The sequence below is a fragment of the Octopus bimaculoides genome, chromosome 20, assembly GCF_046866305.1.
Source record: "Octopus bimaculoides isolate indiv1 chromosome 20, ASM4686630v1, whole genome shotgun sequence".
Classification (NCBI taxonomy): domain Eukaryota; kingdom Metazoa; phylum Mollusca; class Cephalopoda; order Octopoda; family Octopodidae; genus Octopus; species Octopus bimaculoides.
In genome coordinates this window covers 30,014,254-30,037,985 of record NC_142947.1, presented here as the reverse complement: position 1 = coordinate 30,037,985, position 23,732 = coordinate 30,014,254, and the positions used below count along the sequence as shown (strand labels likewise).

The 23,732-nt window shown below is 39.7% G+C and overlaps 1 protein-coding gene across 7 annotated transcripts in view; it reads left to right on the top strand.

Moving 5' to 3' along the window:
- LOC106878424 (uncharacterized) overlaps nucleotides 1–23,209 on the top strand; it is a 134,741-nt gene extending 111,532 nt beyond the window's left edge. For 4 of the 7 annotated variants that reach the window (XM_089338304.1, XM_089338307.1, XM_089338308.1 and 1 more), the window contains exons 11-20: nucleotides 142–1,510; nucleotides 4,396–4,490; nucleotides 6,955–7,113; nucleotides 7,784–7,945; nucleotides 9,244–10,700; nucleotides 13,912–14,067; nucleotides 14,368–14,513; nucleotides 14,761–15,077; nucleotides 19,665–19,808; nucleotides 22,114–23,209. In XM_089338304.1, the coding sequence (XP_089194430.1) occupies nucleotides 142–1,510; nucleotides 4,396–4,490; nucleotides 6,955–7,113; nucleotides 7,784–7,945; nucleotides 9,244–10,700; nucleotides 13,912–14,067; nucleotides 14,368–14,513; nucleotides 14,761–15,077; nucleotides 19,665–19,808; nucleotides 22,114–22,952 (4,844 nt within the window). In that variant the 3' untranslated portion in view covers nucleotides 22,953–23,209. The remainder of the gene's footprint in view (nucleotides 1–141; nucleotides 1,511–4,395; nucleotides 4,491–6,954; nucleotides 7,114–7,783; nucleotides 7,946–9,243; nucleotides 10,701–13,911; nucleotides 14,068–14,367; nucleotides 14,514–14,760; nucleotides 15,078–19,664; nucleotides 19,809–22,113) is intronic. The other 3 variants (XM_089338309.1, XM_089338310.1, XM_089338311.1) reach the window with 2 other exon arrangements.
- Nucleotides 23,210–23,732: the final 523 nt, after the last annotated feature.

Sequence of the window (23,732 nt, the reverse complement as noted above, 5' to 3'; positions counted from 1 at the left end):
GTAGAATGAATCTGTATTTTTAGAATTGCTGTTGAAAGATTGCATTTAACCATCATTATTTTTATTTGCATGAATTTGTTCTGTTTATTTTTATCCTAATTCATTTCCATTTATTGGATTCTTTTTTTCTTTTTTTTCTAGAACGTTCTGAGAAACAAGAAGTAAGCCAACCCCAATATAACCAGAGCACTCAACAACCTGTTACTCAACAGCAAACCGTTCGGTTAGGTGGCATGAAGATTCACAATATAACAATGACAACTCATGAAGACCAGCAAATAGTTTTCTCATCCAACACACAAACTACACTGGGCAAACAGAATGGCCGTGGACCCATTGTAGGTAAAATGACTCAGAAGGCATCGAAAGTTAAACAACAGCAGGCTAACACCCAGAGTCAAACAGTGGCTTCACCCACAGTCCTCCAGTTTGTATCAAGCAGTAACATCCAAATTTTGAGTGCTGCAACACAGCCGATGCTTACGACTGGTTATCAGAACACTAGTGGTCAAATAGCTCCAACCTATAGCACTACGTGTAAACCCATCACCACACCTGTGCCAATTGCATCAAAACCACCTGGTATGACCAGCCATAATTCAGCATCCAATATGCCTGTTACTTCTTCGGTTAATGTGACACCTGCTCAGGTGAAGACTGGACTGGCTGGGATTAACGTTCAGCCACAGCCTGTTATACAAGCAACCCCCAAAACACCCATGAAAAGTGTCGGACCAATACTTGTACAGACTATTCCTGCAAACCAGTATGGGATGGCAACAGCTGTCACGTCTGGTAGCTTTATGACATTAAGAAATGTGGCCCCTCCTCATACATCACAAGCACAAGGTCAGCCAGTGAGTCCTGCTGTCACAGCATCTGGTCCTTTAGTTACCAATTTGGTACTGAAACCAACTAATCAAGGTTCTTCTCTACAGGGCAGCCAATCTCCAGGAATAGCAAATACAATTAACATTGGACAACAAGGAAACATCCAAGCAACACACGTTCAGTATATCCTGCCTTCATTTCCCCTGCCCCAAGGTTCTATTCATTTGACATTAGCTGGTGGTCAGAATACACAAACCCTCAATCAACACACCTCGAACAAGATCCAGGTAGCACAGACAAATATCAAAACTAGCAATGCTCAACCACAGATACAACAAGTTGTTACACCTTCGATCTCACCTAATATTGGGACACAGACTCTGCAGATTTTCAACCAGAAGCAATCGTGTGCACCAGGTCAGACGCCCCCATTGGTCACTCAGTTGGTGACTGTCAGTCAAGCTGGGTCGGGAGCAGGCAACCCTACAGCACAACACATACAGTTACCAGCTGGCACAATTGGCCAGCCTGGTGTCTCTGTCACCGTGCAACAATCTGCAGGCCAGCACATTCCACAGCAGCAGCAGCAGCAACAACAACAAGTGATCTCTCAGCAACCTACAACACAACAACACCAACAACAAACTACACAAAGGGTTCTACTGCCACCAGCAAAGGCGTAAGCTTGTTTTATTTTTTAAATCAATAATATCATTGAACTATTTTTCATAGCTTTATATACTTGGTAATGAGTATGTGGGTGTGAAAATATATAATATAATTAAATATATAACATAAGTTATATAATTAATTAATAATATAGGTGTGTATGTGTTTGTGTGTATATATATATATATATATATATACACACACACATTTTTTTTTTTTTTACAGAATGTAACCACATGTGAATCATTGGTGATTTTCTTCCTGTCTTCCTTTCTATTGGACTTTCCTCTGTTTCTGAAGAAGAGCTTTGCTCAAAATGCTAAATCATTTTTCTTTCCTTCCCTGAGCATCTGCCAATACTTTACAATGTACCACGTCCTCACGTTGTTTTTCTGTTCTTCTTTTTTGGGGATTTACTATATATATATATATATATATATATATATATATATATATATATATATAGTGTGTGTGAGTATGTAAGTTTTCATTTACATAAAGCATAATTAGCAATGTAGGTATTTGTGTGTGTGTGTCTGTGCATACACACTGAAATATCAAAATTTTAATCACAGGTTTTATATAAAAATTCTGACATTGGCAAAAACATGCACATATATATACATGTATGCAAATACTTGTTTTCTTTTTTATAGTATAATTAACCTTATAAATAATAAACTGTTCTATTTGGGTGTGTTTGTGTATGTATGTGTGTGTGTCTTTGAATTATGTCATAGTAAAGATACAGATGGCAGAAAATAATTTTAATAGCTTTTAATCAGATTTTCTAGCAAACTTTAACACCATTATATTGTATATGCACATTGTTTAGTTTAGTCTATTCTAGCTGGGATGGTTTCACTCCTTTCATTTGCAATGTCTTCTACATAGTCTGGCAAGAGTGAACCTCTTACAATTCATTCATACCATATGAGCTCTCCAAATTCAGTTAAGGAAGTTCAAGTTATGTAAATTTTATTTAAAGAACTCCAGAGTCTAAAGTTTGGGGAGCCTTGCTCTCCTTTTAGAGAGTGAGCAAAGGCGGAAGTGCTTGTGTCCCTTAAGCTTGAGGCAAGTAAATGAAGAAGGAATTGAAGTTGAAGGAGTGGTGTAGGGGATTAGAGTGATGTCTTACAGAGTGGTGACATAAATGAGGTCATTGATTAGGGAAGCTTAGAAGACAAATGAATAACTGAAAAACTCAGTCTCTTGTGATGTAACTGTTGTTGTTGTTAAGTATTTTGTCCGATGCAGTAATGATCATTCCAGCTCACCACCTTAATAATCACAATAATTACATATGATGAAAGTACTTTGGTTAATGTTGTTCTCTCAGCTTATTTCTGCTGTTGTTCACACATACTAACATTATCCATCCAGCAAAGCATCTGCATCTCATTTTCATCCAGACTTTAATGTTGACCTTTTTTTACTTCCATGCGATATCACAGTTCATACATAAGGCATGGCTGTGTGGTTTAGAACATTGATTTTCAACCACATGATTTCAGGTTCAGTCACACTGCAAGGCACCTTGGGTGAGTGTCTTCTAGACTTACCTCAGGCCTCCTTGATGTAATTGTTGTAATTGAATATTATTCATTTCCAATATTGTCTGACCATGAGGAAATATTATCTTGCTTGGAAACAAGTAAGGAATGGTAACAGGAAGTACATCCAGCCATAGAAAATCTGCCTCAATAAACTCTGTCTGAGCCATGCAAGCATGGAAGAATGTGTGTTAAATTAATGATGCTGAGGAAGAGGAGGACACAAGTATCAAGTTTGCTTCTGACTTAGAAATACAATATCTTTGTTATCGGCAAAGGTAATAGCTCCTTCTACATTTCCATCCCATTTTCATTCTAGCATATATTCTTTCAGAACACCCTTCTCCACTACTAATTAGATTGCATAAATAGTAGAAGCCATCAACAACTTCTAGGGAGCCTTCCAAAAATTTTAAAGAATTTATTTTACAAGTGCTCTTACTGCTAACTACTCCAGTGGTCTTATATTAAAAAAACCCTCTCTGTTAGTTTGCCTGTCATCAGTTTACATTTGGCAAACAGTACAAAGATGCTACCTATTCCTTTTCTGCATACTGAGCTTGGTCATCTTCCTTGTAACACCTATACTGAATGTATTTTTATATGAATTATTTATTTTGTAAAGGTTATATCTTTTGTCACTGGATGTAATTACAATCTATTGAGTTTGAGGCACTGTGATTTCTTTACAAATTTGCCCAGTGCAGTTCTAATAAAATAGACATTCGATCAAAGGTATGACAATCCTGTCTTATTTTTCAAGCATAATGTATCCAAGACTACATTATTCAATGTCTTTCCATTTTTTTCAGATGGTTAGATATGATGTAAGATTTTTATTTAGCTACTATTTCTAGCATATTGTCACATTAGTTTATTTTGAGGCATTTAAAAAAATTTGTTGCTAGAAATAAACATAGTCATATCTAAACCACTAGTGTCACTTTTATACCATTTTTTTCATATAGTTATTATTATTATTAATAATATAATAGGTGGTGAGCTGGCAGAATTGTTAGCATGCATAGATATATACATATATCATCATCAGAATGCGCAGTGGCATTTTGTCTTGTCTTCATGTTCTGAGTTCAAATTTTGTTGAGATTGACTTTGCCATTCATCCTTTTGGGATCGATGAAAAACGTACCAGTTGAGTACTGAGGTCAATCTAATCGGCTGACTCCCTCCCCCAAAATTTCAGGCCTTTTGCCTGAATTATTGTTATTATATGTGTGTGTAATTATATGTATATCCACAAATACTCTGTTGTGTACTGCACTGTCTATATATATATATATATATATATATATAAATGTATATATTTCTTTTTCTAACACAGGCTTTATGTTCAGCAAGCATCATTGAATCCTCAATGTAAATCTGATAATCAAACAGTAACACAAACTTATATCCAAGCATATCCTGTCCAACCAGGTAAGCAAATAGATGACCACTGTCACACATACACATTATCATAATCGTCATTTTAACATCTACTTTTCCATTGTTGCATGGGTCTGACAGAATTTGTTGTGGTAGATTTTCTACAGCCAGATACCCTTCCTGTCATCAACCCTCACTTGTTTCCAAGTAAAGTAATATTTCCCCCATGGCTAGACATGTTTTTCACAGAAGACTAGAAACAAAAAAACAGAGAGAGAGAGAGAGAGAGAGACACACATATACATATATCATCATCATCGTTTAACATCCACTTTCCATGCTGGCATGGGTTGGATGGTTTGGCTGAGGACTGGCAAACCAGTAAGCTGCACCATGCTCCAATCTGTTCTTGCAAGGTTTCTACAGCTAGATGCCTCTCCTAATGCCAACCACTCCGAGAGTGTAGTGGGTGCGTTTTACATGCCACCATCACGGGAGCCAGTCAGGGGGCACTGGCATCAATCACATTCGGACAATGCTTTTTTTGTGTCTCTAGCACAGGGAGCCTGTCAAGCAGCACTGGCATCACCCCACACTTGAATTATTATGTGCCACCAGCACAGGTGCCAGTCAGGCAGCCCTGACCACGACTACGATTTTGATTTCACTTAACAGGTCTTTTCAAGCACATCATATCACCCGACGATTCAAAGGTACTTTTAAATGGGCTTGTTATGCGACACTGTAATCGCCCATGACTGCAATCTCACTTTATTTGCTCAGGTCTCCTTAATCACAGCGTATCTACAAAGGTCTCTGTCTCTTGTCATTGCCTCTGTGAGCCCCAACGTTCGAAGGTCATGCTTCACCACCTCATCCCTTGTCTTTCTGGTCTAACTCTTCCACAGGTTCCCTCCACTGTTAGGGTGTGACACTTCTTCACACAGCTTTCCTCATCCATATGCATCATATGACCATACCAATGCAGTCGTCTCTCTTGCACACTACATTTGATGTTTCTTAAGTCCAACTTTTCTCTCAGGATGCTTACACTCTGTTGTGTATGCACACTAACATTATACATTCAGCAGATCATACTAGCTCTCTGAACTTTGCCCAGGCTATTCTTATTCTAGCAACTATGCTCTCAGACAGAAGACCAAACTGTGCTGGTATGATCATATGATGCATATGAATGAGAACAGCAGTGTGAAGAAGTGTAATACCCTAACAGTAGAGTGAACCTGTGGAAGAGGTAGACCCAGTAAGACATGAGATGAGGTGGTGAAGCATGACTTTCGAATGTTGGGGCTTGTAGAGGCAATGGCAAGTGGTCAAGACCTTTGGAGATTTGCTGTGCTTGAGAAGACTTGGCAAGCCAAGTGAGATTGCAGTCATGGCTGATGCCAGTGTCGCTTAACTAGCCCATTTAAAAGCACCCTTGGATCGTCGGGCAGTATGCTGTGTTTGTGAAGACCTGTTGAACCAAGTGAAATCATAGTTGTGGCTGATGCTAGTGCCACCTGACTGGCATGTAAAAAGCTCCATTCAAGCATGGCCAATGCAAGTGCCACCTGACTGGCTCCTGTGCCAGTGACACATAAAAAGCACCCACTACACTCTTGGAATGGTTGGCATCTAACTGTAGAAATCTTGCCAAATCAGATTGGAGCCTGGTGCCTCTCAGCTTGCCAGTCCCCAATCAAACCCCCCGACCCATGCTAGCATGGAAAGCGGATGTTAAATGATGATGATATGAATCATCATCATCATCGTCCTTGTTTAATGTTCGCATTCCATGGACGGTTTTACTGAGGACTGGCAAGCCAGAAGGCTGTACCAGGCTCAAATCTGATCTGGCATGGTTTCTACAGCTGGATACCCTTCCGAACACCAAGCACTCTGAGAGTGTAGTGGGTGTTTTTTATGTACCATCAGCATGAGGGCCTGTCAGGCAGTACTGGCATCAACCATGCTTGAATGGTGCTTTTTATGTGCCACCAGCACAGGAACCAGTCAGGTGGCACTGGCAACAGCCACAGTCGAATGGTGCATTTTTACATGTCTCCAGCACGGGACCAGTCAGGCAGCACTGGTATCAACCATGCCCAAATGGTGCTTATTACATGCCACCTGCACTGGTGCCACTCAGGCTGTACTGACATTGGCCACGACAATGACTTCACTTAACTCAACAGGTCTTAAGCACAGTTTATTGCCCAATGATTGAAGGGTGCTCTTAAATGGGCCGGTTATGCTGCACTGGCATAGGCCACGGTTACAGCCTCACTTGGCTTGCCGGGTCTTCTGAAGCACAGCACATCTCCAAAGGTCTCGGTCGCTCAGTATGTTGACGTGTATATAAGTGTGTACTTGTGTGTTTATGTTCACATCTTTATATGTGTGTCTTTCATCATCCTGATCATCGTTTAGTGTCCATATTCCATGCTGTAACATTGTATTTGTGCCTATGTCTCTAACCAACTCTTGCTACAACCCTTTTGTTGAATAACAGGTCAGTCAGTGATGTTTCAGTCCAGCCCACCCAGTCAGTCACCCAGTCCAGCTATGTCTCCTCAGTTGACCATTGCTCCCAAGCCAGCCAGTACTGTTCAGACCTCCACTGTGACCCGTTCTCCACAACAGAGTCCTTCACCAGGACTCTACTACCAAAGTAATTATCTTTTCAGACTTTTTTTTGATAAATGTAAATGAGTCCCCCTACACAGACACACACACACACCACTTTCCTCCTTTAACTCTTTAGTATTTAAACCAGCCAAATCCAGCCAAAATATTCTACCTGTTTTCTGTTCAAACCAACCAGGTTGGGTTTCTCAGACCTGCCTTACAATGTCATTCAAAAAATATACATCATCAAAATCTCGAAGATACAAGACAGTGCCTGATTAATTCAAAACAATGTCAATAAATAAGAATTCTAATACAATTTAATCTGAATTCTAATGGGTTAAACATTATGGTGGTGAAGGTGGTAGTAGTGATGGAAAGATCTAGAAATTGTTGGAAGAGATGTGGTGGTGGGGTGTTGTGTAAGTAGTTCCCCACATCTTCTCTAAATAATACTGTCTTTCAATCTCTTCAACTACCATCATCATCATCATCCCCATGTGTAGCTTTCTGTATTGTGTGCACACCAATGTAATGTTATGTGTGTATGAATGAATGCCAGTGTGTTTGACTGGTTTGTGCATGTGCATATATCCCCATGTCATGTGTATGTTGTACTAGTATTATATAGAGTAGCCTACCACCACCACCCTACAGCCCTGCACACCATTTTGTTGCCAATATTGTTGATGCTGATGATGATGTTCTTGCAGATGTCAGCACTAAAGCCTCCAATATGATGGCAGTTGGAACTGAACAAAAGTGTGACATTGGTTTCTTCTCCTCTGTATCATCTCAACCAAAGCGAGTGAAGGCTGTTGTGGCTAATATACCCCTAGCCAACGAGCCTTTACCAAAGAATGCAGCAGTCACAGGTAAAAAGATACTCAAAGGAATATCTCTCATAAGGTTTTCTTGTCCAGCAGTGTGTTTCTAACCTCTAAGATGGTACTCACTTCGTGTCCAGGATTGACTCCGATTAGATTAGTGTCCTAATCTTTTTTCTTTGGGAGAATCTCTCTGGTTTCTGGGGCAGTACTCACTACGAGTCCTGTTCTATCATTTACATTGTCTTGAGGTTTAGTCTAATTCAAATTGTATGGAACTACAAGTTCATTATCCATGTGGTTGGTGAATAATCCAGCATCTGAACCTGGCAGCCATTATGCCCCCCACACACATACATTCACTATTAGGTGATTGTTCAAGTAACATAACTGAATTTACCATTTATTCTGAGCTAAATTTGAATTATGCAAAAATAATGCTTTAAATTTGCAGTCATACATCATCCAACAATTTCAACAAGCATTCAATTTGTTCAATCAGCTGAAACATTCAAGTATATCATAGCATTCCTATTAAGTTACTTTAAATTTTTTGCTATTTTTCTTATTACTTGTCCTACTATTCTTACTACTTGTCCATGTTGGTAGGATGCTTTTATAAATTGAAAATTTGCTTATTGTTGGAGCAGGTGTTTTAAAAGTTGGGCAGTAAGTACCCTTCTTACTGCTAACTACCACTCAACCAAAGAGGCATGAGTGGAACCTGTTTGTCAGCCATGTAGACCCCTTGACAGCTCGAGTTATATTCATTGCCTAAGAACACAACAAATGTAGTGTTGAAGTTCTTAACTTTATTCTCTGTATTGTTGCTATTGAGTTATTTATGAGGTAGGAGTATGGAATCTTGCCTTGTAGCTCTGGCAATATGTGTCTGCACTGAGATATAAATGCAAAATCATCTGGTCAGTCATCCAGTAGCTTGAACTCAAACTGATTTATTCATTGCTGTTCTAAGCATCAGCCTAGAATGTTTGATGAATATCAATCTTTATGTGACCACATTTTTGATGAAAATATACTGATTGTGTTTTGATTAATTTTCAAACCAATCGAGAATTTGGAGGCATTATGTTTAGAAGGTAATGAAACTTTCTTTCTTAAAATTGTGATGGATGATTTTAATTTAAATGTGAATCCTTTAAAATGTAATGTTTTGTATGATAAAACCAGCAGGTGTTTCAGATGGATTTACATCTACAGAATTAGTACATCCCTGGTTAATTCATAGATTTGTATTTATTTATTTATTTATTTCAGACTGAATCCTATAATTAAGATTTTATAATAACTTTTAATTCTGGAAAATTTCTTTTATTTTTTTCCAGCTTTTATCAATGCCACAACAACCATGTCTCCCGTCCCCATTGTCCAAGCGACACCTGTTACAACTACTGCTGAAGTAACTACTCGTACCGAGAAATCTGTCTCCTTTGCTGCTACTAATTCGGTTACACCACCGAATCATAGACATGCTCCCCTCAGCCGACACGCTAGTCTTGACCGGCAGCAAAATCAAGAAAGAAAATCGACTTTAATTCGCCAAACCAGTTTAGATCGGCAATCTAATATGGACCCTCCTCCGAGTTTTGAGCATCAGTCCAGTATTGAGCGTCAATCAAGTATCGACCGTCAAACAGCCATTGAGCGCCAAGCAACCCTGGAACGCCAGTCTAGTATTGACAGGCAAACCAGTATAGATCGTCAAACAGCCATGGACCGGCAAATAGTCATGGAACGTCAATCAAGTATTGACCGGCAAATGACCACAGAACGCCAATCTAGCATTGACCGTCAAACAGTAATGGACCGTCAGTCTAGCATTGACCGCCAGACAGTAATGGACCATCAGTCTAGCATCGATCGTCAAACAGTGATGGACCGCCAATCTAGTATTGAACGTCAAACAGTAATGGACCGCCAGTCTAGCATTGACCGGCAAACAGTGATGGACCGTCAAGCAAGTCTCGAGCGTCAGTCAAGCATTGACCGCCAAACAACTGTCGACCGTCAATCTGCCCTGGAACGGAGCCAAAGTGTGGAGAGACAATCAACGTTAGAACGACAGTCGAGCCTGGAACAACAAGCCAACCTGGAGCGACGAACAAAACTGGAGCGACGGCCTAGTATGGAGCGGCGTGCAAGTGTTGACCACCCAAGCAACGTGGAGCACGTGTGCCAAATGGAACGGCAACCACCGATGGAACGCAAAATGAGTGTCGAACATGTAGGGAGCGTCATCGACCGTTCAAACAGTACCGATCGGCATTCTGCCTCTGATTGCCAGTCTAACTTGGAATATCAGTCTCACAAGGAGTGGCAAGCTGCATACGGCCACCAGTCGAATTTGGAACGTCAGTCGAGCAAGGAGCAGCAGTCAAATTTAGAGCGACAGCCAAGTCTGGAAGGACAGACTAGTAGTGAGCAGCATCAGCTGACTGTTGACAAGTATTCAACAGCTGAACACAAATCAAATGTCGCCCGCCATTCTAGTCTTGACCGTTTTGTACCGGTCTTCTCACGTCATGCCAGCCTCGATCACCAGCCTCTGTCTGGATGTCAGCAACGGAAACCGTGCTTAGTTCGGCAGCATAGTATTGATGTTGCTGATATACCAGATCGTAGCTGGGTTCACGAGTCAAATCAGCCCCAGATGTCAAGCCAGACAGAAAATGATCCCAAAGACTCAGAACTTGAACAGCGACAACAGCGTTCTTGTAAGGGCAAGCGTTACAAAGAGATGGCAGCAGATGGCGGCAGCATGAAACTAAAAGGAGACAAAAAGGTAAGTTGCTGCATTCTGGACACTTCTGTTTCTCTGAAAAGAATATAAAATGTCCATAAAGTGTGAGTGAGTGTGAAAGCCAATGATACTGAAAAATAGCTACAAGTTTGTTTTAGACTTTGTCTTACAGATTTTGATTTTAGTTCATTGACAACAAGGTTTACAGTTAGATTCACAGAACCATTAGAGTGTATTTGATTCAATTCTCATTGAAGTTATCTTTGCCTTTCATCCCTCCAGGGTGGATAAATTAAAGTACCAGTACTGGGATCAATTGTATCAGCTAATTCCCATCCCGCAAAATGCTAGTCTAAATTTAAAATGGTTATTATTAATTACAGCAACAGTAAGTTGATAGACTAATTAGAGTGCTGGAGAAAATACCAAATACTAATTATTTGAACTCTTTACGTTCTGAGTTCAAATCCCACCAGAGTCAACTTTGGCTTTCATCCTTCCAAAGTCAATAAAATAAAGTTATATGTACTGAGGTTGGTGTAATAAACTAAACCCCACCCCCACTCCTCTTAAAATTACTACCCTTCCTGTTTGGTCAAGCCCTTGACAACTTTCTTTACAAGTTTGTCTTGAAAAAGAAGATGAGGGTAGAGATGGAAGTGCTGCCTTCCAGTAAATTTGTTGAAAGGTGAATGAGAGTGGTGAGCATGGTTCAAATAAATAGGCCTGCTCTGCACGTGTACATGTAGAGTGGAGGAGAACATGTGAGAGAGGGTGCTTGCTTTAGTGTTGAGGTGACCATAGTTTGTTATTGTGAGGCTTCTAGTAGCTCTTGGAGGTCTTCCCCACTTTAGGAAAAATTTTCTTTGTTTGAATTTCTTTTTAGTTATTTACATATCATTTTTTTTTTTCCAATGTAATCCAACACTTAGTGTCCTATACCATTTGCAATCTTGTTGATTCTAGTGGTTAATAAAGAAATGATTATTATTATTATTGGTAGAACTGTTAGCACACCAGGCAGAATGCTTAGTGGCATTTCATCCTTTTGAGGTTGATAAAATAAGTACCAGTTGAACATTGGGGGTTGATGTTATTAACTTACCCCAACCTTTAAAATTACTGGCCTTGTGCCAAAATTTGAAACCATTATTATTATCATCATCATCATCATCTGTGATGCTTTTGCTCTGACAGATGTTATACCAACACTATACATAAAGAGTGAGCCGTATTCAATGGGTCATTCTCATTTCAACTTTCTAACACCTTCCTTGGAATTCTTGGTGTTCCTAACAAGGCTGGTTTTTTTTTTTTTTTTTTGCAACAGCTCCATTCTGATGATAATTCCTAGCTTCTCAAGCCATGCATTCAACCTTTTACTAATTGCCCCCAGTGCACCAACCACAACCAGTACCACTTTTAAGTGCCCAATTCTTCATAGTTTCCTGATTTCCCTCTTCAGCTCCTGATATTTCTTAACTCACTTTCCTTCTCATTCACCCTTTAGCCCAACATTGAAGCAATATCCATTATCATTGTTTTCTTCTTTTCTAACAACAATGTCAGGTTTTCTGGCCACGGTATGATGGTCATGTCCCACAAGATCTTATATTGTTCATTTTCAGCAACCCTTCCCAGTTAGTGTTCATACCATTTCTCACTTCTGCTCATGTCATACTTATGACAGAACTTCCAGTGAACCAATCTGGTAATGTTGTCGTACCTTCTCTTGTACTCTTTTTGTGCAAGCATCTTACATTAAAAAATAACACGGTTTATTGTTTCACCTTTCTCACTACACAGCTTACAAAATGGGAAAATCACTTACTTGGCAGTACTGAACTTGATATAGTTTGTTCTCAGTACCTGTTTTTGGGCTGTGAAGATAAGGGCTTCAGTTTCAACTTTCAAGTCGCTTTTCCTAGTCCATTCCCAGATCTTATCTTTGTCAACTGTTTCAAGCATTTCCTGCAAGAATCGACCATACATTTCTTTTCTTTCCATCTATTCAAGGTGTCATTCTGTCTGTCTTGTTTAAATTCTCCATTTTCCTTTACTTCATCACTGCTTAGGACTTCTATCTTTCTTACTCCTACTGTCAATCCCTCTTTTGTATTTTTTACGTATGATGCCCCATTATTTTCTTCAAATTTCACACACATTTCACAATTAACAAGACCTCTACCTCCTCTCTATCATGAGAGACACACCCTGCCCAAGTCACTTTTGGGGTGCAGAGCCCCTTGTAGTGTTGTCATTTTCTTGGTCTTCCTATCTAGCCCCTTAAATTCATCACTTCTGTACTCTGTCACACCAGTGCTATATCTTGGAGCTGCAGCTGTCATCATTGTTGTTGCTGCTGCTGTTATTGTTATTGTTATTGTTGTTAGTGGTGGTGGTAGAGGACAGTTTGGCAGTAGATTATCAAAATCATTACTATATGAAACCCTGTGGTATTTAGCTATGGTATTTTACATTCTGAGTTCAAATCCTCTTTTTGTCAACTTTTCTTTTCATCCTTTCGATATTGATAAAAGAAAGTTAAACAGGAGGAAAAATTCTCTGTGATATTTAGTCATGTCCATTCACATTTTGAGTTGAAATCCTGCTATGTTCAACTTTACTTTTCATCCTTTTGGCATTGATAAAATAAAGAACTAGTAATGTCTTGAGATTGAGTTTAAATTAATTTCAACACTTCTTCAGAATTAACAGGATTGATTGTTAGCAGTAGCAGTTGTGATATTTGTAGTAGTAGTAGTAGTAGTAGTAGTAGTAGCAGTGTTGGCGGCAACAGCAATAGTTCTGATAACATCAATAGCAATAATAGTAGTAGTAGTAGTAGTAGTAGTAGCAACAGCAATATAGTAACATTATTACTATTATTATTTATTTTTATAACGTGCTTTAACTTCACTACCGAGCGCAGCTCTGTGTGCCTTGGGTATGTGCTGTGGTTTGCTGTGATGCTCTTATGGTTACTGTATTGAAAGTGTTTTGCGTAGGATGTGTGCAGTGCCCAGTAGTGCAATTTTCTGTATGTTATATATACTTGTAAGTCCTGGTGTTTTTGTTATGTATTTGTCTGAATATTTTTTTTATTATACCTAAGGCACCTACTATGATAGTAGGTGCCTTGGGTATAATAAAAAATATTCAGACATTATTATTATTAGTAGTAGTAGTAGTAGTAGTAGTAGTATCAATGAAAATACAGGCCTCCAACTAGATCTCTTATCATTTCTTTCAGGCATACAAGTCATTGGATATTTCCACTGAATGTCCACCAATGAGCAGCAGTGATTCCATTCCTACAGAAATTCTGCCTGAAATACAATCCAGAGAAAGGTCAGTAGGACACCTGGATGGTCAGCCTTCTCAACCGGCACCACACATACTCCTACAGGTAAGTTTATTTGCTATAACTTTATCATACAATAATTTACTGCCATCATCATCATTATCATCATCCCCACTATTTTCACTGCCTGCATTACCATCAACACCACCACCACCATCATCATTGCTACCATCTACATTACAAACATAAACACCATCATCGCCATTATGATTACCATCATCCTCTCCACCATAACCCTAACCCTAACCTCTCATCATCAATACAGTCATCTCCACCACCACCATCATTATCATTATCATTACCACTTGTTCATTGTTGATTACAATATGACTTATTTGATTGCAGCAGAAGTCAGAAAGAAGTAAACAGAAACCAATACCTCCACCCATCCCGGTACATAGTCACTCGATACAGTCATCATTAACATCACCCAGCATATCTAGTCCACGACGTAGTATTTTTAAGAAGAACATTGATGATGGCATGGACAAGTAAGTTGATGGCAAGAGAGAGTCTTTTTTGTTTTGTTTCCTTCTTCTCAGTCTTTGTTGACTCTACTGCATCACTATTGCTGATGTTTTTCACTACACTACAACACAACTTCTGACTCCATTGCAGCTTTATTGCAGCCACTGCTAAATCATAAACACGCTCCCCCCCCCCCCCCCCAATACAATCAGCATGATCTGTCGGTCAATTCATTGAATTCATTTTAATATCCATTTTTTAATTCCACAGGGTTCTGGAGACAGTGGATTTTGAACGGAGATTTGAGCAGCTTCCTCAGTACATCCCCGACCAATCTGATGCCACAACCCCGGTACCACAAAGTCCAAGGGCACTGTTGAATATTTACAGGAGGAAAGCCCTTCCAAAATCTGATTCAGTTGACCATGACAGCATCACAGATTCGTGCACCGTGTCGCCTGCTTACCTGAAGAGTTGTGACTCTGAAGCTGGCACTCCGAAGACACCAAGAAATTCCGAAGACAATCAGTTCTTTGGTGCCTCCTTTAATCTGGAATCACTTTCTGATGCAGCTCTCAAGAAAATGGGTATGCCACCTCCTCTTATCAATGTTGGCTGTGGTACAGTTTTTGTAGAAAAAGGTCTCGTATTTGTGTGTTTATATGTGTTTCTACCTATAGTTTTGAATATGTACGTTTGTGTGTATCTGTATATCATCATCGTCATCATCTTTTAACATCTGTTTTCCATGCTGGCATGGGTTGAACAATTTGAACAGAGCTGAGCAGCTGTACCAGGTTCCGGTCTGATTTGGCTTGGTTTGGGTGTTTTTAACATGCCATTGGCACAAGCACTTTCATGTGGCACTGGCACAAGTGCTTTCTACATGGCACCATGATTGTGTATCTATGTGTATTGAGATAAATCTAAGAACTACATAGAAGCTCCTTCACTGACAGCTGTGATCTCTGTTTAAAGATGACAAAGTACTTTTATTCCATTCGTCTGTTCATCATTTCATTATTGCTCTTCTGGTATTGGATTGCAACCTTTGGTATTTAGCACCTTTCTTAATGTTCTTGATGTGCCAAGCAAACAGGCTTTCTACAGCATCAATATCCAACATCTTCAATCATCATTTAGACTTCTTGTAACTGTTATGAGGTTAGAAATGTCCACACAGAAGCAGTAATAACAACATTACGGCAATTCTAAATTCTCTGAAGTATGTGTTTTAGGTCTTGGTATTTTCTATTTTCTCACATTCTTTGTCTACCAGTATCAAATGGGCAAACAACAGCAGTTAAACAACACACACACATATATATATTATGAAAAAGTGAATATAAATTAAAACAAGACAACACAGGAGGGCTAAGTTTTAACAAATATTGTATTGGTGGCAGAGAATAAGAGAGAAAATGTTGAGTGGGGAAGAGAAAAAAAAAACAGGAGAAATTGATAAAAAATCATTTTCAATAAAATGCTGATGAATACACACACACACACACACACACACTAGTAAAACATCTTGGAAGATAGAAGCTGATAATCAAAAAATATGCAAAAGCGGTTTAAGTAGGTGTAAGAGTTTTTAGAAGATTTATAATGGAGGAGAGAACTAACATTTGAAAACATTTTTACAAAGTTGGAGGGTGTCCTAAGAGTCCAAAAATGGCAAAATGGTAAATTCCAGCAGTAAATTATGTGGGAGTTGGGGACAGCTGAAGTGAAAAGAGCTTTCTCTAGACAGGAAGATCAAGGGGAAGAGAGGTAAGACGTGCATGTGTGTGCACTAAAGTGTTGCACAAATGCCTTCCATCATCTGTTCCAGCTCTACTTTCTAAGTCCAAATCATGTTGAGATCAACTTCACTTTTCATCTCTCCAGAGATTCCTAAACTACAGATTAAGGATTGCGAGCTGACAGAACCATTAGAACACTGGAAAAAATACCTTGCAGTATTTTGTTCTGGCTCTCTACATTCTGAGTTCAAATACTGCTAAGGTCAGCTTTGTTTTCATCCTTTTAGGGTCAATGAAATACCAATCTAGTACTGGGGTTGATGTAATTTATTAGCCCCTCTCCTTAAAATTGCTGGCCTTGTGCCTAAATTAGGAATAATAGTAATAATAAAAATGGTTTCAAATTTTGCTACAAGGGCAGCAGTTTTGGGGGAGGGGATGAGTCAATTACATCGACCCCAGTGTTCAACTGATACTTATCTTATTGACCCCGAAAGGATGGAAGGTAAAGTCTACCTCAGTGGAATTTGAACTCAGAAAGTAGTGACAGGTGAAATACCACTAAGCATTTCGTCCAGCATGCTAACGATTCTGCCAGCTCACTGCCTTAATAATAATAATAATAATAATTCTTTCTACTATATGCACAAGGCCTGAAATTTTGGGGTAGATGGAGGAGCTAGTCGATTACATTGACCCCAGTGCTCAACTGTTACTTATTTTAACAACTCTCAAAGGATGAAAGGTAAAGTCAACCCTGGCAGAATTTGAATTCAGAACAGAAAGACACGAATTGCTGTTAAGCAAGCTGCTTAGTGGCATTTCATCTGTCTTTATGTTCTGAGTTAAATTCTGCCATGGTCAACTTTGCTTTTCATCCTTTTGGGGTCGATGGATTAAGTACCAGTGAAACACTGGGGTTGATCTAATCGACTAATCCCTTCCCCCCAAATTTCAGGCCTTGTGCCTATAGTAGAAAGCATTATTATTACTATTATTATTGTCATCATCATCATCATCATCATCATTATTAAGGTGGCAAGCTGGCAGAATTGTTAGCACACTGGGCAAGATGTTTAGCGGGATTTCATCCATCTTTATGTTCTGAGTTCAAATTCCACCAAAGTTGACTTTGCCTTTCATCCTTTTGGGGTCGATAAGTTAAGTACCAGTGGAATACTGGGGTCAGTGTAATCAGCTAGTCCCCCCTCCCCCAAATTTCAGGCCTTGTGCCTGTAGTAGAAAGGATTATTATTATTATTATTTCTCTGGGTGACAGAACAAGAGAATGGCAGATAAATGATTTGCAGTATTTAGTTACATGTTTTGAGTTCAAATCCCCCTGCTAGAGTCAACTTTGCTTTTCTTCCATTGAGGATCAATGGCATAAGAACCAGTTTAGCAATGGGAGAAATGGAAGTCAACTGCAACCTTATTTCTGCAATTATTCATCCCTCAACTATTTTTCTTCATTCATTATATTCACTGCATCACCCCTGCCTCATTTTTTATGAGTTCTTATTCTCCCTATACACACTTGAAACCTTTACCCACTCATACTTTTTGTTCTTCTGTCCCCACTTACTCCCTGTATCTTGAGGGTCCAAGTTGGTACCTCATCACCACTTTCCAGCTCCACCCCAATTACTCCCACTTAATGCAAGTAGCTGTTCTGGTCCCTTCTTTTATACTTTAACCTATCATCATCTGACATAAAGCCACCTCCTCTACTGTAGCTACATTCATTTGAAGGAGATCTTAGTTTTTTGAGTTACATGGTAACTTCACTAATGCCAGTGCCTCAAAAAAAATGCACTTAGTGCATTCTGTGAAGTGGTGGAGATTAGGAGGAGCATCCAGCTACAGAAATCATACCAAAGCAAACATTAGGGTACAATGCAGTCTTCAGAGCCATCGTCTCCTGTCAAACCTTTCATGCAAGATGGATATTAAAAGCTGATGATGACTATGATGACTACTATTATACAAAGTATGTTATGAATTGAGGGAGGGCCATGTCAACGGATGTTATCAACATCATGCTGTTGGACACTTCCCAAGTAGTGAGGATCAACATCATTCTGAAGGAATACAAGGCATGGAGGAGCAAAAATCAACTTGAAGAAGTTGGTGAACTTGTAGCTCAGTAACTGGGAGAGACAAGTTGTAAGAGGTTGGATCAACAGATCATTTTAAAATGCTCAGGATCTGGTTCAGTTCCAACTTGCAGGAGGACCAGTACTGGGACAATGTAACAAGAAAATTGATCAGTCTCACTCAGAAAAAATACTGAAGAATCTGCTCTTTGGTTTTTTGTGAAAGGGACATGTTTCACTAATCAGCTGTCCATCTCTTACCAGCACCCTCTGCACAGTAAGCTGAGCATGCTGTAGATGCTGATGCACAGGCACATGTTCACACTTCCCCACCTGCCGAGATTCCTGGGCAGTGAGCATGTTTAGTGGCCATTCATGAGGTACATCTTTCTGCAGCTTGTCTCTTTGGTGGTGTTGTTTTGAAGCCAGACTGAGCCCCTGGCTTCTTGCATGTCATTAGGTGCTCACTGCCCTGTCCCACACTGGCAATCTATAGATGGTTAGTGGAGGGAAAGAACAATGATGTTCTTGGAAAAATTTTGAGCATCAGTAAAATTGAACTGGCTGGTCTGTTTTGGAGCTCTTTCAAGATGGAGATTGTTATGGGCAACTTCTAGAGGTCCTTGTCCTGGTGATGCTACTGTGGAGCTCGAATGGTTTGAGATAAATTTTACAGGCATGGAAGTGCCATTAGATGAGCCTGTTCTAGGTGCATGCAGAGATGCAGAAAGCATTTTGTATGCTCTTGTTCAGTATCCTGGCATTGTTGATTTGCAAAGTTACATTGCTGTCATGTGTGGGACAGATTTAACATTGGGATGATTGTTCTGCCACTTCTTTTAACCAGGCAGGGATGGAAGTTTTCTTGTCTGGTGGCTGTAGCTAAAGAGTTTGTGTAGTGGATAATTCATGCACTATCCTCGGTCAATCCGTCATTGATTTTCACAAGTTTTACTTAAAAGGGAAGATGAGATTGGAGAAAAAGGTACTGTCCTAAAGTGAATTTATTGAAAGATGGATGAAAATTATGAAGATAGCAAGAGTGGATGAATGGACAATTAGAGATGGTATTTGCCGTTGGTATTCAAGGCGATCTTTGATGATGGGATTCCTTGAATGGCTCTGGATAGAGGTCATCCTGTATCAGGAGAATTACATCATGTATACTTTTAATCATTTAATTTTTACTCATTTGATTTAGTATAACCCCTCCCAACACACACAAATTCATGTCTACAAAGACAGACTTCATGTCTCTCTTTGTATCATCCCCCTCATACATTACCCTGGTGGCAAATATAAAGAATTTACTACTTCTACTATTCAATTTCAGATTTTACAGACAGTGAAGTGAATTCCCCTCGCACTCCTAAAACTCCCAGTTCTCCAGGAACCTATTCCACTCTAAGACGTGTCCTTGATCAAAGACGGCAGCTCGTGATGAAACTCTTTGAAGAATATGGACTTTTCCCATCAGGTAACAATGCCTTTGTTTGTTATTACAATCTTTGGGGCCCAAAGGTGGATGAAGTACCTATGAGAGGTAGAGTTTGAGGGGGTATTGTTACTGATGACATTAAGTGGACGCTGGCAATATTCTTTTATTCTTTTACTTGTTTCAGTCATTTGATTGTGGCCATGCTGGAGCACCACATCAAGGGGTCTTATTCATATAAATCGACTTCAGGACTTATCTTTTAAGTGTAGTACTTATTTTATCAGCCTCTCTTGCTGAACCATTAAACTACAAGGATGTAAACACACCAACACTGGTTGTCAAGTGGTGATGGTGGAGACAAACACAGACACAAAGATACACACGCATGTAGATATATATACATATATATATATATATATATATATATATACACACACACACACACACACACACACACACACACATTTATATATACAATGGGCTTCTTTCAGTTTCCATCTACCAAATCTACTCCCATGGCTTTGGTTGACACAAAGCTATAAAAGACACTTGCCCAAGGTGGTTGGGAAGGAAGCTTCTCATCACACAGCCATGCCTGTGCCTACTCTTTTGAAATGTCTTTCTATTATTAGGTTCTAGGGGGTTGTGTAAGCTGCTCTTCTGTGATAATACCTTAGGGTAGTTGTGGCTGAAGCAATATGTTGTAGCCTAAGAATGCTATAGTTGCTAATTCTAACCGTTTATCTAACCTAGAAATCTTATCACTATTGATGCAAGCTAAGGATGTATCCTGTGCATCATCGTTTGATCCTCTAGAAATAACAGTCAAATCTCCATCAACTCACACTATACTATCTCAAAGAAAAAAATAAAAGCAAACTAGATAATGTAGTCCAAGATAAACTTTTTGAAAAGGTAGAATAGTGATGGCTAGAATTTATTTGATCAGAGTTAACCTGGAGGTAAACCAAAGCTCCCAGTTTTTCAGGAACTCATTCCACTCTAGAGTGTGTCCTTGATCAAAAATGCTACATCTTTGGTATTATATTTATCTAACCTAAAAACTGTACCCCTAGTGGCATTACATCTGAGATTCTACATGTGTCTAACCTAGATCCCACCATTAATTGAATTATATGTCTATAACAGAGTATCTAACCTGGAAGTCCTATCATTGCAGGAGTTACCATTATTAGTATTACACGTTTCTTTTTTTTTTTTGATTTTGATGCTTTTGTGGATTCCCATGACTGTCTGTCACCATCCAATTCCATTATTATGAATTTGAATTGGGAGCTTGAGTCATAGGGAATCTTTCATGAGCTGATTACACAACCCTGGATGCCACCCCTGTAGAAGCATTGTAGTTACTCTCTCTTGATAGAGCTTGGTGATCCTGACTGTTGAGCTGCTAGGATTCCTCCACTCAGCATCAATGTAAGAAGCTCAGTTGAGCTCTTCTGCTACCTCTTCACAATTCACCATGCTGCAGTCCCATGACTTTTCCGTATCCCTGGCAGGGTGGTTGAATGGATGCTATACCTTGCCAAAGGGCAGCCTGTAACTATACAGGGCATAGTTGTCACTCCATGAAGTATTTTCAAAATAACTGCATACAATTTAAATTTGAGTTCATCTAAACCAATGAGTCCCAAATCCACTAGTTTAGATAGCAAAAGCTGATGTTTTTAACCTTTCCATATTCCTGCTCACAGTAGATTTTAATGTCCAAATAGGGGTCACTCACAGCAAGAGTCATTCTGCTATAAAACTCTTGTTAACATGTTCATTAACCGTCAAGTCATCCCCGATCAAGTAGGCATATGACTAAAAACATTCCAACCGTGACCATCATGCCTTTTTTTTTTTTGACATAGTCTTTCTTATGAAGGCACATGGTTTATTGGTTAGGGTATTCAGCTCACAATTGTAAGGTCACGAGTTCAATTCCTGGCAGTGCATTGTGTCCTTGAGTGAGAGACTTTTGCGCCAGTTCACACAGCTGGCAAAATTGAGCAGCACATGTAATTCAAATGGCCAATCATGTTATGTTGAATCTCCATAAAAACTATGCTATGGGTACATGTGTTTGTGGAGTGCTCAGCCACTTGCACATTAATTTCACAAACAAGCTGTCCGTCTTTACATTCTAAGTTCAAATACCACCAAGCTTGACTTTGCCTTTCATCCTTTCTTGATCGATGAAATAAATACCAGTGGAACACTGGAGTTGATGCAATTGGCTTACCCCCCCCCCTTTCCCCTCAAATTTCCTGGCCTTGTGCCAAAATTTGAAACCATTATTATTGTCATTGTATTCATTGTTTTTCATGTTATCTTGCAGCATCAGCTACTACGTCGTTTCACAGCAGACACATCAACCTGTTTCCAACGAAGACAATGCTGCAACTGAAAATCCGTGAAGTACGACAGAAGTTAATGGCTCAGTCGGCACAGATAGCAGCTGCGGCGGAAGGTGAAGCTGGTTCTGCACCATCAACCCCGTCCGCTTTGACAGCCAGCTCCAACAACAGTGGAACTAATTGTTCAACCAGTAGTGCCGTCTCCGTCTCATCCACCAAACCAACATTTTCGTCTTCACTAGGCCCTGCACCTCTTGGTGGGAACAGCAATGTGAATGTGACTGCCACACCAGGGGGTGCTGGGGTCACGCCGTCGTCCACTACGTTGTCTTCGTCCACGAGCGGCGAGCTCATCCCCAATCCTAACACAACGGCCCCTTCAGCTGTCCTCGGCTCCAGCAACGAGGTTACTACTACTAGTATTACAACCACCCATGTGCCTTCCTGTGGATCACAGCCACCACCACTTCCACCACCTCCTCAACTGCCGCCGCCACCACCACCAACACACGCCACCACCTCCTCCTCTTCTACAGCTGCAGTTGCTGCTACTCTCTCTCAACACCAACATCAGCATCAACATCAGCATCAACAACAGCAGCAGCTGCAGTATTCCTTTGCGCAGTCGCCATCACAGCACTCGTATCATCACCACCACCACCAGCAGCAGCAGCAAACAACGAACCGTGCTGTCATTGCCTCCGACCACACACCCTCATCATCATTGTCATCCACGGCTACGCAACCTCTAGGCACTGGTGGTGGATCAGCAGGTGCATCAATTATGCGACATGACTACGGCAGCGACAAACATACTTGAAGCGTGGAGTGGGGTGAGGGACACACACCCTTCCCTCTGCATACCACTCCTCTTCACTAAATGGCTTTGTTACATACACAAATATATACATATATATATGTATATGTAGACTTGTATGTATATACATACTCACACATTATATATATATTATATATACATATGTGGTTTACTGTTGTCATGGAAACAGAACAAAGTATTTGAAATTAACCTCGTTGGATCTCTATCCCGATCTCCCTTCTCCACCCCTCCAAGAAAAACAACATACATTTTCATAACTTGTTCCTCCACTTCACTTCTCTGTCCTCCTCTCTTCTCCAGCTCATCCTCTTCTTCCTTCCTATTGTTGTTGTTATTGTTGTTGTTGTTGTTATCAGTCCAACCAAGGGTATAATGATCAAAGTTTTCCCTGTGAAAAAAAAAAAAGCAAAAAACTTTGTAGAAACAGACTGATACACAGATAAAAACAAACGAAAAAGAAAGTTACATTGAGGAAAGAAAAAATTTTTTTTTTTTTCTAATTTCTTTATTCATGAACTTTGACCCGAGAGATCAACATTTGTGACCTCTCTGTCTGTCTCCACAATGATGTTAAAGATGAAGATGATAATTTGACATATTGATGCAACATACAATGACAGTAATGTGGTAGGATGGTGGTGGTGGTGTTTGTAAACTGTAGGTTGGTACTACTTACACATGACCTACCAGGACGATATATGGGTGTGTGCATGTGTTTGTATAGATTATATATATATATATATATATATATATATATGTATG